Genomic DNA, 16,125 nt, shown 5'->3' with positions numbered 1-16,125 from the left:
TGGGGGGTTTCCAGAATTTTCCCACAAAAAGTCTTTTGCAAAAATATACCCCTCCCATAAATCACTGTAAGAGGGAGTCTGCAATCCAAAAAGGAGGAGCAGTACTTACAAAGTAAGGGTGTAAGCCTCACGTTATTTTTTCATTTGCATACTCAGAATTTAATTCTTCTGATGCATATCCATACTTCAAAGATGAGCCAGTGGTTCTCTTAGGTTTCAGCCACACAGCCAGTGCAATGGATGAACCGTGTAACGTCTGCTGATACATATCACACCATCAGCCAGATCGACTTCAGCTGTCTTCTGTCCGCTGGTGTCTATTCCCACTACTTCATAGATTCTGCTCCCTCTTCTGGCCAGCAACATAATAAAAGAAATAATTTCCCCTTTTTAAATATGATTTTGAGCATGGGGAGTTGAGAAATGGAAAAGAAAATTCATATTACTTTGGCAGGACAAAGAGATCTGAGCTGCGCATCCACTGAATTTCCATATTTGGATTTCTCTGTAACAAAGGCTTGCAGTATTTGTGGTGAAAGCTGAAAAAATAATTACTGGTATTTTTTGTTCAGTTTACTGGTTAGCTCTTGCAGGGAGGGTGGGAGAGAGGAAGGGAGGCGCAGGGAAGGAAAGGCCATCGATCAGCTTTGCTGTATCTATCTTTTCACTTCTTCTCAGCACCGTACTGCTCCTTCTCAGTTTTGTGCAGAAGAATATTGCAGATCTAAAAAAGGAAATGAGCAGAGATCCCATCTTTAGGAACAGCAGACTTGCCAAAACGGCCTCAGATGATGTTATATTAGCTATAGGATCCAGAGCACATGCTCAGAAAGGCCAGTGTTTCCTCTCTTTCAGGAAGTAAAATCTGAAAGGTTTGTCTCCAAAGCAGATACTGCATATTCTGATTATTTTTGCCTTTTTTCAGGTCAGCTCACTTCCCTTGGAGGTTAATAAGCACAGACCAGACATTTGGGGCAAAGGGCTTTCAAATCTGTTCTGGCCGTTAAAGATGCCACCAAAAATTCAGTTAATGTAGGAGAAGGTACAAACTGCTCTACACTGTACATCCAAGACAGCAAAATCTTGCCTGTTGCCTCTTTGAGGACTTCCTTTGTGGAGAGATTTCTTAGGCCTCCCATGGCTGAACTTTGTCTGATGAAGCTCCCCAAAGCCACGTCTGAGGCGGAGCAGAAAGGACAGCTCAGTGACAACACCGCTGCTACCAAGCGTGCGCTGTACGGGCTTGCAACACAAGCAATATTGGTTCTTCCACAGAAAGGAAATTGCATTGAAAATCTCAGTGTATGGTTTTAGCCAAAGCATTGTCTATACACATCATAATTCACTTGCTCAGTAGACAGCAAAATAAAGAGATGATTCATTCAGCCTTCACTATCTGTGAATTTTGTAAAATTTGAGATTTTTATATCGTGTTCATTTCCAGCTGACAGCATCTTACATATCTTGGTTACCTTTCCTCAGAGAGCATATTCCAGCCTATCGGGCAACATTTTCCCTTTGCTTTCCATCATAAAGAGGGTGGGAGCTTGATCCATAGCAGAAGACTGAACCGGTGTGGATGGAGCAGCAACAGAAGTTCACACCAGTCAGAGCTGCAAACAGCAAACCCAGCTTTAAAATTAAAGCTCGTTTTAAAGCTGCGATTTCCGAATCTACTATTAGTCATGAACTTGAAACACTATTAAGTACTAAAAAGAAATGTTCCTCATGCAATTGTACCAACTCAGGGGCTGGACTCTTCCATAGGTCTCTCAGCTGCTGCTATTCAAACACTTGGGCCCGATTCTGCAATCCTTTGTTCGAGCACCAGTCCGAGGGAGTGAAAGTTGGCCAGAGGAAAACGTGTGCGTGATCAGATCTTGTGATTTGGTAAAAAAAAAAAATCCACTTTCCCTGAAAAGAACCTTGTTTCCAAACACATTCCACAAAGCGAACAGCTCTTTCAGCCCTTCTGCATATAAGATGAGGCTTTTTTTTTCGAGAGTGGAGCTCGCAGCCCCCAAACTGTCTGCACCACCTTCTCCACACGCAGTGCTGTCAGAGAGGAGGGGAATCCTTCTCTTACTGAAACAGCTACTTATTATTGAATAGTTCTTCATTATCCAAGAGATAGCCAGGAAATATTTAATAAATATATTACCCATTGCATCAAAATAAATATCATTTATAAAACATTCATTGTCTTTTGCTCGTCATCATCATACAGTGTATATAAATGTGCCCAGTACAGATGAGATTTACAAATGTGTGCCTGAATTTTTCCCCTTAACGCATTCTCCCACTTACAGTAATCATCGCATAAAATGCACAAAAACATCACGCAGCTTTATGCCACTGGCATATACCAAAGACGAAACTAAAGATCTTGCGAGAGTACAGAAAGTCTTCAGACAGGAGGAATGACTTCAGGTACGTCCTGAAGTGGCACTTGCTCCAACTCAGTGCTGCAGCATTTTAGAACTGGAGCCAATGTTTACTTGAGAACTCAGAATTACTTAACCAAATAACAGAACATATAAAAGCAAGCTGACTTTTTGGAAAAAAAAAACGTTTAATAATACAGTAATAGTTGTAGTATCGTCCAGTAAAGGTGTATTGTAAAAATGTTCTGAATATTAATTTACCTCAGATAACTTTCGAGTTGTAAATACTTGCATTATAGTGAGGTAGACAGTAAAAAAAAAAAAGTTCTTTTCTCCATTATTAGCACAGAATTTAAATCTTGTAATAATATCTTAAGGAAATGATAATGTTAAGTAAGGATGAAATATTTGATTAATGCTTAATTCTGTACAACTCAAATATAAACTTTTAAAAATATTAGAAATTATAACATTTCGAGTGCATATAATGTTTTGTACATTAAAAAAAAAGAAATGCATGTTGTTCATCTCCATTTTGCACTTTTCAGTCTGTTTAAATAAACAAATATTTACAACTTTTATATGAACAACAGTGCATCCAAAGCAAAATGTGCATTTTAAATTATTGCTCCTGGTCGAGTCTTTTTATTAGCATTTTATATTATTATTCTCTTATCTTTTTTTTTTCCACCAGTTTGTAGCTCTGCAAAACCAGATAAGCCAACAATTCTAGAAATCAGTGGGTGAAAGCCTGAAAAGCCTGAAACTACGAGCATAATAGTTACATTAAGAAAGGGCTGGGCATGCTTCGAAGTGCACTTCCCTCAGGTGAAGCCAAAGCTGAGACCAAAAGTTGGAAAGAAGCAGAAATCTTACATAAAGCGCCTTTTCCAGCACGTTTGTGGATAATACTGCCGCAGGTTGTGAGCGCTGCCGAGATAGAGCTACCTAGAGATCTGGCAGTGGCATCCTTGCACTGTTCACGAAATCCAAAGGAGTTTCCTTTCCAATCCACCCAGGTTGTGCTTTCTGTAACACTTCGCTCTTCACAGTTTTTCATCGCTGTCTTAAAATAAAACCTAACTGGTAATTACAATCTTGAGCAATTCTTTTTGTATTTTTTTTCCTTTTCTCTTTCTTTTTTTTTTTTTCCTTTGGGGGGGTGGGGGTGGGGGGCCGTAGGCTATTTCTGGCTGGTAATCTTGCAGGAATGTGAAAGAGAGAGGGCAGAAATGAAACAGCCCTTTTTCAGAACAACTTCAGAGAGAGGGATCAGTCTGCGCCCTCTCCCTCCCCCGACTCTTTTTGTACTCGGTAAATTGCCTTCACCTTTGGAGGGAGGAGGGTAGATGGCAGATAAACCCCAGGGGAGGGAAGGGAAGCGGGGAAGGGACCCGGCGGGGCCCCGCCGCCCGCCCTGCCCGCCCGCCCCTCCCCGCCCGGGCCGGCGCTGCCCGAGCCCCGCCGCCCCCCGCCGCCGCCCCGGGCGGCCGCCGCGGAACAACAGGCGCCGGGGCCGCCGCCACACGCTGCTCCGCGCCGCTCCGGAGCCCGTCCCGGTGCCCATCGCCCCCGCCGTGCCCCGGCCCGGGCGGCCGCGGACCGGTCCCCGCTGGCCGCCGGCATCTCCGCCAGACGCAGCCCCGGCTGCCGCCGAGGGGCGTCCCGCCCGCTACCTGCAGCCGCAGGACTCCACCACCATGTCCTCGTACTGCTTGTACACCACGTTGTTGCCCGCGTCGATGTAGAGGATGCTGATGGGAGTCAATTTGGTGGGGACACAGCAGCTGGGCGGCGTGGAGCCGGGGTCCATGGAGTTCATGAGGGTCTGGATGATGGCGTGGTTCGTGGGCTCCAGGTGGGAGCGCAGCGGGAAATCGCAGACCCCCTCGCAGTGGTGGGCCTCGTATTCCAGCGGGGCGATAATCCAGTCGTCCCAGCCCAGCTCCTTGAAGTTGACGTGCAGCGGCTTCTTGCTGCAGCGCAGGCGGGACTTCTTGCCGTGCCGCTTGCCGTGCCGGCTGGCGAAGGCGGTGCGCCGCTGGCGCCGGGGCGGCGGGCGGCGGGCGGTGGCGGGCGGCGGCGGCGGCGGCGGGGGCGACCCCAGCTCGGCGCGCAGCTCCCCGAGGAGGCTCCGCCGCCGGGCCCGGGTGAAGACCACCAGCAGCGCCCGCTCCTGCGGCGGCCGCGGCCGGCGTCCGAAGCCCAGGCCCCGCAGGTCCAGCCAGCGCGGCGGCCCGCGGCCCGCCGAGGCCCGCAGCTCCAGGCACAGCCGCTTCCAGGGCCGCTGCTCCCGCAGACCCTGCCGCACGTCGAAGACCTCCCAGCCGGCGGCCGGGGCCGCCCGCGGGTCCAGGGAGCGGGAGTGCAGCGGCCGCGGGGAGAGGCAGGGGAAAAGCTGTATGTGCAGCGGGGCGGCGGGCGGCGGGCGGCCGCGGGGGGCCCGGCGGAAGAGCCGCAGCTCGGCCCCCACCAGCTCCTCCGTCTCCGAGAGGGTCGATACATCAAACACATACTGCTGCCGCCTCAAGGGAGCGGGCGAGAGATCGTCTGCGAGATAAAAAATAATTACAGTCAGTTGCGCTCGGGGCGGGAGGGGGGGGATCTGGGGTGAGGTCTCCGAGGAGGGGAAGGGCGGGCATGGCCGCCGACTGCCCGGCCGGGGCCGCGCCTGCCCGCCTCACCCCCGCCTCGCCTCGCCTCGCCGCCCGCGGACCGGCACCGGGGGCTCCAGCGGGAGCCGGGAGCAAGCCGGGCCCGGGGGAGGGAGGGGAGAAGAGAAGAAGCGGGAGAAGGAGAAGAAGGAAGTGGAGGAGGAAGAAGGAAGGGAAGGGAAGGGAAGGGAAGGGAAGGGAAGGGAAGGGAAGGGAAGGGAAGGGAAGGGAAGGGAAGGGAAGGGAAGGGAAGGGAAGAGAAGAGAAGAGAAGAGAAGAGAAGAGAAGAGAAGAGAAGAGAAGAGAAGAGAAGAGAAGAGAAGAGAAGAGAAGAGAAGAGAAAGAAGAGAAGAAGGACCCGCACCAGACAGGAGACCACTCTCCCGCACCAGAGGCAGCCCCTGCTCCATGCACATCCTCTGCCCATGAGCCCCGCCAACAATGTGGGGCTGGAAACGTCTGTGTGCTCATGTACATTACGCGCTCATACATACATCTACACATACCTATTCTCCTTCAAGAGAAAAACCTGGACTTCTTTTTTGACACATTGGTGTACAAAGTGCAGCGCAGAAAGCAAACCAGATTCCCTGAGCTGCTTTCCAATAAAATGTTTACAACCCAGCAAATACAAAAATTCCCAAAGCCCCTGGGTTTCCCCAGAAGCTAGTAAAGCTTGTGTAGATTTCAACAGTAAAAGTGTCACTGGAGCCTCTGTTCAGCAGCCCCTCGCCGCTTTTCCAAGCTCAACCCGCTCCAGGGTTAGCAAGGGAGACGAAAGAAATATACAGCCCCCTGTTATTTATTGATATCAAAGGTCATTGCGATTCCTAATCAGTGTATTTCACAACCTCGGCTCTACCTGACAGGTCTGGGGGAACCTCCTGCTGGGCAGGAGGGACAACGGGGTGATTTATGCAAACCAAGACCTTCAAACGCGGTACGGCAAAGTAAAAATCAATGCAGATTAACGTGCAGTTAATCAGCGCGGATTAGCATACTCGAAGAGTCGCCCTGCCTTGCTGCGTGTTCCCCCAGACGCCAACAGGGAGACGGAGCGCGGACAGGGAGTCCGCTCCAGGCCACGGAAGCCCACGGCGGAGCCTGTCTGCCGGCCGAGCCCCGCGGGGAGCCGCCGTGGGAGGCCCCGCCGCTCGCCCGGGACGCGCCGCCGCCGGCTGCGGAGCACCCCCATCCCCGGGGTGCATCCACGCAGGGCACCGGACGGCCAGCCTCCCGCTCCAGGCTCGGCGGGTTCCCGGCGGCGAGGCTGCTCCGGCCCCGGCGAGGTGCGCAGAGCCGGCAGCGAGAGGCAGCCCCGCCGGCCAACCACCCCTCTCGGGGGATTCGGGGCGGAATCTGCTAAACTCACACACACAGCCCGAAAAATGTCGTCACAGCCCCAGGTGACGACAACAGGTGCTCGATCGATCAGCTTGAAAGAAAAGTGAATTCCAGCGGGAACTGCCTACGGGCGCTGGACGGTGTCGGCAGCGCTGCAAGGACGGAGCAGGATTTGGCCCATGGGTCGCTTGTAGGCTTGGGGGTGGTTTTCCGCCCATCGCATGCTGTGACCGGGAGCTGAGGTGCGCCTGGGGGGCGGGAGGAGGGAGCTCAGGAGAGCTCTGGGGGCCATTGTTCCTTCTTCAAGGCGGTCCCTGGCGGGACTGGGGGCTTCAGACAGAAGGGGATGTGCAAGGACACGCGGGTGCCCTTCCTCTTTCTCCTCCTCCTTCTCGCCTTTGGCTTTCCCTGCGCTCAGCATCAACAGACGCCCGGGCATCGGAGACGATGCGGCCGGCTCTCCTGGCCCCGCCGAGCTGCTCCCACCTTCCTCCAACGGCTCCCTCGACTGTCGAGGAAACCAGATCAGCGCCTTCCCCTGCCTGGGCCCACCCCCGGCTTTGGGGGTGTGGGCAGAGCCGGGCCTGGGCACGGCTCCGCTGTGAAGCCACCTCTTCTGCTTGGAGAGGGGACACACACACACACTCAGGCTGGGTTTCAAAGGGAGATGCCCATCCTGTCTGATACTCCCCTGTCGCGATGGGGTGGAGGTGGGGGGCGCTGCCTCCAGCCCGCTGTCTCTCCGGAGCGGACACCCCATCCACCCGCCTCCCCGTCCCACTCCTAGCTGGGGCCCCCGCCCTGGGGCCCCCGCATCCCTGCCGGGGTGCAGGACAAGGTGGCACTGCGCGGCCGCCCGGGCTTTCGGCGAAGGGGAGGGCAGTCCTTTCCAGTGGGGTGGGGGGACACGGAGGTGACAGCGCGGCCCCCCCAGCCAGGCAGTCCCCATGCAGGGGGACGGCTGCAGCGCGGCGACTCGGTCCCCTCGGGCGTGACATCCAGGGGTGCGGGTTAGACGGGAGGGAAGCGGGGAAAGGCTGAATTCCCCGCGGGTCTCCGCTGCTGAGAGCGGTTTATAAAGGGTGTGCAGTCCCCTGTCATGCGGGGGGGAAGCCGGCTCCGGTCCCGCGGGAGTCAGAGGCTTGCTCAGAGGGTGCGCCTACAATGCGCTCCCCAGCAGCATCCTTGGAAGCTCCAGCTTGACGGAGGTTGAAGGCACTGCAGAGCCGCTCCGGCTGGCTCGGCGGCGCGGCACGCTGGGGACACGGCCGAATGGCAGAGAAATGCGCCCCCCGGGCGAGCGGGGCTCCGAGCCGGACTTAGGCAGCGCCGACTCTGCGCTGGAAAACTCCCGGTGGCTCATGCAGCTGCCGGCTCCCGCTCCTCTCCCCGAAAGGGGCAGGGCTCCCGGTTGTTTCAAATAAGCAGCTTTGAATCCGATCAGATAAACGCTATTTATTCACTCTTGTAACCTAATAATTCCAGATGAATACATAATTCTAAACCAGTACTGGCTCGCTCCCAGCGCAGTCGAGAGGGTGGGAAAAGCAGCAGAGGGCGGGGAGGGAAAGCGGTACCTCCGGAGCCTCCGCAAACCGGGGAGAGACGGGTCCGCTTCGGGGACCTTTTGTTCCGGCGGAGCTGCCGCCTTCCCGGCACACAAAGAGCAGCAGCAGCGACGGCGTGGGGACACCCTGGCTGTCCCGCTCCCTCCGTGTGAGCAGCGCACACGCATCGCGGCTGGTCCTCTTCGGGTTTCCTTTAAACCCGAGGAGCGTCTGGGGTGAAATCCGAGGCTTCTAACAGCCAGCTCGAGATCTGCGCCTTCCTCAGGCCAGTTCAGGCTGGCATTATCGTTATTCTTGTTACCGAAATATTTGTGGAGAGAGCGGCAAAGTCATCCCGCATCCAGCCGGGCTGGGGAAAGCCGCAGAAAATGCACCGGAGAGGTGCGTTCATATTTGTAACGTTAATTTAGATGAATGTTAGTTACACGGTGAATAATAGTTTTATTTCGACTCTCCGTTGTTTATTTTTTCGGGCGAAGATAAAATATTGGGAGCGGGAAGGAGGGTGAGAAGAAGGGGGTATATCTGTCTGGAATTTAAACCAGTGTCAGGGTGGGGGACAAGAGCATCCCCGCTCTGCCCCGCCCTTCCCAAAGCGGCCGGGCAGCGGCGTGCCCGGTGCTCCCGGGGGGGCCGCGCCGGGGGGGCCGCGCCGGGACCCCGCCCGCCGCTCTCCGCCCCCGCTTTGCAGCCGCGGCGGTTTTATCATCTCCAAGGTTCAATGAATGACCGGGTTGGGAAGCCTCTCCCGCCGGCAGGCTGGGCTTTGAGGCGAGCCGGGGGTTAACGAAGGCTACACAAAGTTTCCCTTTTCATGGCAGATCAGGTACTGGGCTCCCAGCCAATTCATCAGGACTCAGATCTTAACTTTACATCACTGCAAATTATACCCAAACCACATTCAAGAAGAATTTCCCCATTCCCAAATTCTCTTTCAAGCCGTATTTAAACTCGCAAACCAAAAGCACATTTGCAGTTTAAAGACCCATTGCAGGCGTTCGCTCAATAATAATCTGGAAATTAAAATGTATATCCCTCGTAATTGCGAGGGGCTGCCCACACCTTGTCTGCGGAGTCGCAAGGCTGACAGGTAATCCTCTCGGAGCATAGCCCGAGCTGTGGAAACAAGGGGCTGACTCTCCATGTGTGGTATTTCTCCAGGTTTCAATTCCGCATCTCCCAGCGCCTGCCCGCCGTGGTTTTTTATTACACCGGGTGATTAGATTTAAACGTTTCGTTCGTTTCGCTATCGAGTAACTGGGAAAGACCACACCTTCCTCGGACGAGCTCCCGATCCTGCCAAAACCCCGGCGAGCTGACGGAGGGCTGTTGCCACCCCCATCCCCCTCCGTGCCGGAGCGGGGAGGCACCTGGCCACGATACCCCTTTGGCCACCGCCTTGCCGTACCTGCGCCGGGAAGGCTGCCGGCCCTCGCACCGCTCCCCTACTCCCCGTCGCTGCTTCCCCGGTCCCCGGATCCCCGGTTCCCACGAGCGACGCCCGGCCCTCGGGCGCAGAGGGACCGCGCAACACCCGCGGGGCATCCGGCGGGGCTCCGGGCCCCTCGCCTGCCGGCATCGCCCCGGGAGATACGCCGAGGCGGAGAGGGGCTGCCTTGGGGGCTTTCTACCTGCGGTAACCCACACTACCCGAGTCCACTTCCCTTGCCTCGTTTGCGGCCGTTTCGCTACCCGAGATACTTCAATCGAGGAGAAATAATTCCTGCGAAATGATTTGCGTTGAGAAAATCGGATTAAATAATCCCAGCCCTCGGAGCTAAGGAATGGAGCGAGGGGACGCTTTGGGGGATATTTCTGAGCCATGTACGTGGAAGCGCCGGGATAGAGCAATACAACGTACAGATCCGGCCACAACGAGCAAGGACTAAAACGTCCCCTTTCGCTCAGAAACCAGACTTCAGGCACGCAAAAACGCCCAACCTCAGTTTCATCCTGCCCCGAAATCGCGAGGAAACGAGCATTTCTCCCATCAGCTGCTATTTTTTTTCCCGTAGGACTACGAAGAGAGGAGGAAAATGAGGTGGGGGAGGCGCCCGGCGGCCGTGGGTGTTTTTTCCCCGCGGGTCGCTCGGCACGGCATCGCCCCGTGGGCGGCGGAAAATAAACACTCCCGAAGCGGAGAATTCGGTCCTACCGTCCTCCAAAAAAAAAAAAAAAAAGCACAAAAAACCCACCCCACACGCACAAAAAAAACCACGTGGCCTCTTAGCAAGCCCCTCAGGGGGTCTTTTGGGTTTAAAAAATAAAAATACAAAATCAGGAGCTACCGGAATGGATTGCTAGGATTTAATTACTCCTTCTCGTTAGCAGAGAGGGTCCGCGGCCGCGTACCGCCCCCGCCGAGCTACCTGTGCCGCGGAGTGGGCTCTGCCTTCCCCAGGCCGCCCTCCCCGCCCCACTGCGCTCCCGGGCGCAGCCCCCGCGCCTTCGCAGAAGGAAACAAACACCAAAAAAAAAAAAAAAAAAAAAAAAAAGGAAAAAAGAAAGAAACGACCCCCTCCTCGGAACCCCCCGATTTGCAAGGGGGAGAGACGAGCGGTGCGGCCGCGGATGCCGAGGGGCGGCTTGTCCCGCGCCCCGGCTCCGCGCAGCGCTCCGCTCCCTCCCGCAGCTCCCGCAGCGCGGCCGGGGGTGGGGGTGGCGGTGGGATACACACTCACACACACCCCAAACCCCTAAATATCCCCGAGGAGGATCAGGCAGCGCGGCGCCGCAGCCCGCCCCCCGACCGCTGCCGGCTCCGCGGGCGCGGAGTCTCCGCCGGGGCGGAACCGGCCGGGCCGGGCCGGGCCCGGTCGCTCCGTCCCCGGGCGGTGCAGCGGGGATGGGAAGCGGCTGCTCGCTGCCGCACTCCGGCCGTCTGGTCTGCATTAGTGCTTTTATAAGGGGCTCAAACAAATCGAATACAAGGTCACCAAATAATTAACAGTTGTGAATTCCCTCCTTCCCCATTAAAATACTTCCCTGCTTATATTTCATTTTCCTTCTGCCAACGACAACACTGCCTGGGCAAAGGCGCTGCACAGATTACACTATATTGCAGCTTTCGGTCCACCCAGAAACCCGCTGTTTTGCATAAACATGTTGCACTAGATGAACTTCAAGTGGGATTTACGCTCTTTTCTTCTGCCACATGCACAGCCGGGCCGTTTCCAGCTTCTGCACGCGGGATCCCACCTTCCTCCTGCCCCTCTCCTCACCCCCCCTCCCCACCCTGACGGCAAGAGCAAAAATAACGACGGCCAGACCCCTGCCCCTCTGAATCAGCTGCCTCCCAACTGCAAGACGAAGTTGCACAAAGAAAACGGGGAAGGAAAAATGAGACGATCTCGACCCATTTCGGTTTCCCCGTCCCCTAGGCGCGGAGCTCAACATTTCGTATGCGGGAGCCCGGCCGCGGCACCGCGGCTGCGGGCAGCTCTGCACACACAGAAGGGAAAGGCGAGGCGAACCCACGGCAGCCGGCCCCTGTGGCATTCCCTTCCCACGGGAGATCCCTTTGAAAATCGCGCTCCCTCGCACCCCGGCTATTTCTTTTTTGTTTTCGGTTTGTTCCGAGCCGTGCCGTGTTTCTTGCTAGCTGTAGATTTGCTTGTTTATAGGTCCCTTCTCCAGCTCCCTCCCGCTCTCTCTTTTTTTTTTTTTTTTTTTGTTTTCCCTGCCTGGTGGAGTCCTTGCAGCTCCTAATTGTCCTGCCTTACTGTGGAGCTCCAATGCTGGGGGTCCTGAGGCCAGCGAGAGCACCATCTGCGTTTTAATGAGTTACTTCATGTGCCAACAGTAATTTTCCTACATTCAGCTAGGTCCTGTCTGATCTTGCGACCGTAACAAGGGGGAACGAGTGGGGGGCGGGAAGGGGTGGAAAAGGGGGAATTGCAAACTCTCCCCCCCACCCCCGACGCTCTTTTTCTACCGCTGAAGGGGGAAAAAATAAATATAGATGTATATATAACGCAGTAGTGTGGCTTTCCTCCTCTCGAGCTGGCCTGAAAGCGATCTTATTAGCTTCAAGCGGGAAGGAAAGAAAGAAGAGGCGCGGAGGAGCGGCCGCCGGTGTCCGCAGCGACGCGCCGGCCCCTCGCAGCCGCGGAGGGCGGTGGGTCGGGCCGGCCTCGGGGCTGCCGCCGCCGGGGGCTGCTGCGGGCAAGAGCCGGCAGCCAAGCTGCCTTTCCCGCGGGACGCGCTCACGGACACGCAGGGACAGCAGCCCACACCGTGCGGGAAACGGCATTTCTTGGCAGGACTCAAAAGCTGCATCGCGCTCCTCTCCGGGCTGCTGTGTCCCCCGTCTCATCTTCCCCCCCCCCCCCCCCCCAAAAAAAAAAAATCCCGCGCTGAAGGATGCCGTGCTGGCAGGAGGGACGGCCACCGCCGTCTCCCCCGGAGCTGCCGCTTAGGTAAAGAACAGCCCATCTAATTGGGTCAATTTGGGCGGCTATATTGTCTGCAAATGAATTGACAGAACACCCCCCCTCCCACCCCCTCCCCGCTTTCCCTGAGCAAAGACTGTTCATCATCAGCACAACTCCAACTCGCCAATTAACTGGGCTAGGAGCCCACGGGGAGGTAGGCAGTAAAATAGCTACCACTTCAGAGGAACGGAAGCTCTCTTGAAGTTTTTTGGTGATGTGCCATTGGCTGGTCCGCTTCATTATGGGAGACTAGACAATATTTGATATGTTATGACATGAACACTCAATTAGATCACTGAGTTGAAATACTCCAATCAGTGGCTTGATGCTAAGCAACCCTCAGAAGGTCCAGCAGAAGGTCACAGCCTGTGACACATCAAATCAAAATCAATGGGGAAAAGTGAGGCTTTTCCTTAATCAAACCAGGACTTCTGTTAGCAAATCACTTCCCCCGGAGTAGAATCTCCCATGCAGCGAGATGAGCTAAATTTGTTAAATTAACTGTCTTTCTTCTGGTTATCAAGAATAAGATGATATTGAGCGCGGCTCTATTTCCCCGCGGCTCTCAGAATTAGCACCCCGTTTCCTCTCGGGGGGGGGGTGGGGTGTAGGGGGGGAAGAGGTATAGCTCTTTTCTGAGGGCTGAACTTTCGAAACCGTATTTCTAGAAAGCGAGTCCTCTCCCCCCCCCCCCCCCCCCCCCCCTTTATAACAGAGACGAAGAAAACAACTCCCAAAGGCGAAGACAGAAAGCAAAAACCTCGTGTCCCACTCCCCTCGGAAAAGGCCGGCGCTTCCGACTGCGGGGGCACCCACCGTGGGCTCTTCCACCCGAGCCCAGAGGGGCGCGACGGGCACCGGGGCGTGAGGGGAAGAGCCCGGCCGAGCCCCCCCCGCGGGGGATGTCCCCCCGAGCCGGTCGGGGGCGGGGGGGTAGCGATGGGGCGGGGGGCTGAGCCGTGGGTGCCGGCTGGGGGAGGCGGCGGAAAGCGTTGGTTTGGGTTCGGTTTGTTTTGGTGAGCCAGCGGCTCCTGGAGCTCCAGTAAGCCGGGAGGCTTTCCCGGCGCTGCGTTTTGCCCTGAAAAGGCTGGGAAGCGGGGAGGTCGGCGTGCTTCCCCGGCTCCCGGCGCCGGCAGGTACACGGGCAGGGTCCCGCGGACGGGGGTCGGACGGGAGGGCGGACGGAGGGGAGGGTCTTCAAATCGGGGAGGGGGGCAGAGAAGGAAAGAATCTTCATTAAGAACCTGTTAATTAGTCTGTCGTTAATGGCTCACAAACCAGGGTAATGTTAAAAAAAAAAAAGGGGGGGGGCGCGACATCTTGAGTCTGTTTTCCCCTGATCGTCGAGAAATCTTCACCAGCTGCCCCGAGTGGGAGGGATAAAACAACGAGAGCAAAGCAAAGCAGGGCCCCGGCCGGGGCCGCAGGTCGCTGGGGGGTCCCGGGAGCCCCGCGGCACCGCTGCTGCCCGCGGAGAGCTCCGGCAAGGCCCGGGGCCCGGCCGCCCCCAGCCCCCGCCGCCCGCCCCGGCCCCTCCGCTCCTCCGGACTCCCCCCGCGGGGCAGCCACCCCCGGCCCGGGGAGGGGCGAGGGCCGGCCCCGCACACGCCAGGCTCCAGGGACGTAGGATGTGACCCCGGAGCAGACGGCGGGTCCGGGAGTTACCTGGGCTGCAAGCTGCCCCCCGCCAGCGCAGCCGGCTGCCCCCCAGGCCCCGCTTTCAGAGGGTGCTCCTCCAGGTAACCCCGATAAAGTGACCCTAGAGAGTCGCTTGAGACCCTAGAGAGCAGCTTTAGGCAGCAAATGTTTGCCCTCCGCCTGTTTGAACTTTCTATTTGCCTTAGAGCCGAGCGATAAGAGCGATCCTTTCTTCGGCAGACGGAAAGAAACCAGAAGAGCAATTTTTTGTTTGTTTGTTTGTTTTTCCAAAGGTTGCATTTACACCCAAAGTGCGCCGGCAAAGCTGGGGCGTGTTTCCCACCACCCTGCGATGATTCGGGGATGAACACGCGTGTTTCTCGCACGCAGCATTCACGGCTGCTGCGGTCCGGGTTTAGCGCCGCGGGGCAGTTTTTGCTTGAAAATAAAACAACGCGATCCACAATTTACCGAAAGAGCCACTTTTCTGCAATACCGGGGGTGTGTGTGTGTGAAACACGAGTGACCGATGCAGCCCGCTTCCTGCCTCCCCAGCGCCCGGCCCCGCGGGACGGCAGCCACGCAACGCAGAGCCCCGCGGGAAGGGGCGCCCGCAGCCCCGGGGGGGGAAGGTGAGGGGCGCGGGGGGGGGGGGCAAAACTTACCTCGTCCCCTGTCTACAAAACTAGTGATGGTGTTGGCGGATTTGGACGACTGAAAAAAGCTGGCGTTGATGCCTAGTTTCTCCGCGATGGAGTAAGTCCTGAACAGAGACAGCATGTACTCGTGGGGTTCCGCCCGTGGGAGCGCCCGGCCCGCGGCGTGTCCCCCTTGCCGCGGGCGGTTCTCCCGTGGGGATCGCGGCACCCTGCGGCCCCGTCCGCCCTTGGAGGAGGCGGCGGGGAGAGAAGCCGGGAGGCAGCAAGGTAAATCCCAGAGGAGGCTGGCGAGCAAGGCGGCGGAGAGCAGAGCCCGGCGTGCATTCATAGCGAGAGGCGGCGGCGGTGGGGAGGAAGAGGAGGGCGGCCCGACGTGCGGCTCCGGCGGCCCACGGAGCGGCGCGGGGACTGCGCGGCGGCGTGGTGCGGAGCGGGGACTGCACCCGGGCGGGCTCGGCCCGGAGCAGCCCGCCCCGCCCCGTGGGTACCGCCCCGCCGCGGACCGCCCCGCGGGGGCGGGCTGGGTGCCCCCACGGGGCGGTCCGCGGCGGGGCGGGACACCCCGCGGTCGGGTGCTTGGGGGTCCCTTTGCTCCCTCCTCCCTGTGGACTCCACGCGGAAAGTGGACACGAAGGTCGGGGAGAGATGCTGCGCGTCTTGCTGCCACCCTTCGGGTGACGCTTCTCATCAGCCGGCCAAAGCTTTGGTGTGTTCAGGTGCCTCTTGGGTGCCGCAGCTTCGGGTGCGGGCAGACCCGTGCGACACTAACGATCTTGCTTAAGGCTCTCTGCATTTCTACGGCTATGTGCCCGCCGAGAGCTTGGCACTAAGCAGGGGGCTCTCAGGAAGGAGAATTGGGCAGAAAGCGGGGGTCTCACCGTAGGATGCTCCAGGGCCCAGCTAGCGGGCAGCCTTGAGGCAGGCCCTGCCACCCGTCAGGGAGGGAAGGGAAAGCACAGGAACGAAGAGCCAGAGACCCTTCTCCCTCTCTCAAAATCTGCACAGCCACCAAGAGGGGATTAGCCTGAGAGGAGCATGGTGCCAGGCTGGCACCTGGGAAAATGCAGTGCTGGGCAGGCAGCACCGGCGCGATAAGCAGGGCAGGCTGAGGCAGGCAGGAAAGCCCCTCAAAGCGGGGCACAAGTCCTCCTCGCACTGGTCATGCAGAAGACAGCCGTGGAGCACAAACAGGAGGATTCACCCACCACTTTTCATTTGGCTTTTCAGAGGTGCATCCTCCAGTATAGGACTGGTGTCAGCTCTCCAAATGGCTTCATCCAATATAGGGTTCACAGCCATGGACAAAACATGGTAACAAGCTTGTGTTACCCTACCTCTCGTGTTCCCTCCTTGCTTCTTCCTGACCTCATCCTCCTGCCTGAACCATGGCACTGCTGCTGCTGGCAGCCACAAGCCACCCTCCTCTGCTTCCCCACATTGCTTTC

At 57.1% G+C, this 16,125-nt stretch overlaps 1 protein-coding gene across 1 annotated transcript; it reads right to left on the bottom strand.

Annotated features, from left to right (window-relative positions):
* Window positions 1-3,382: 3,382 nt before the first annotated feature.
* On the bottom strand, window positions 3,383-15,157 carry GDF6 (growth differentiation factor 6). Its single transcript, XM_064442358.1, has 2 exons — window positions 14,687-15,157; window positions 3,383-4,934 (listed from the first exon to the last, which is right to left on the bottom strand). Exons 1-2 carry the CDS (start codon window positions 15,006-15,008, stop codon window positions 4,057-4,059), a joined length of 1,200 nt encoding a protein of 399 aa, XP_064298428.1. The 5' UTR covers window positions 15,009-15,157; the 3' UTR covers window positions 3,383-4,056.
* Window positions 15,158-16,125: the final 968 nt, after the last annotated feature.

Source organism: Phalacrocorax carbo, chromosome 2 (genome assembly GCF_963921805.1).
Source record: "Phalacrocorax carbo chromosome 2, bPhaCar2.1, whole genome shotgun sequence".
NCBI classification, from domain to species: Eukaryota; Metazoa; Chordata; class Aves; order Suliformes; family Phalacrocoracidae; genus Phalacrocorax; species Phalacrocorax carbo.
Note: the sequence above shows the minus strand (reverse complement) of the source record. Positions and strands in the feature narration are given on the sequence as shown.

Coding starts and splice junctions, on each gene's coding strand:
- GDF6 (XM_064442358.1), bottom strand. CDS start 15,008: ATGAATGCACGCCGGGCTCTGCTCTCCGCCGCCTTGCTCGCCAGCCTC. Junction 4,935..14,686: donor TTTTGTAGACAGGGGACGAG/GTAAGTTTTGCC, acceptor TTTATCTCGCAG/ACGATCTCTCGCCCGCTCCC.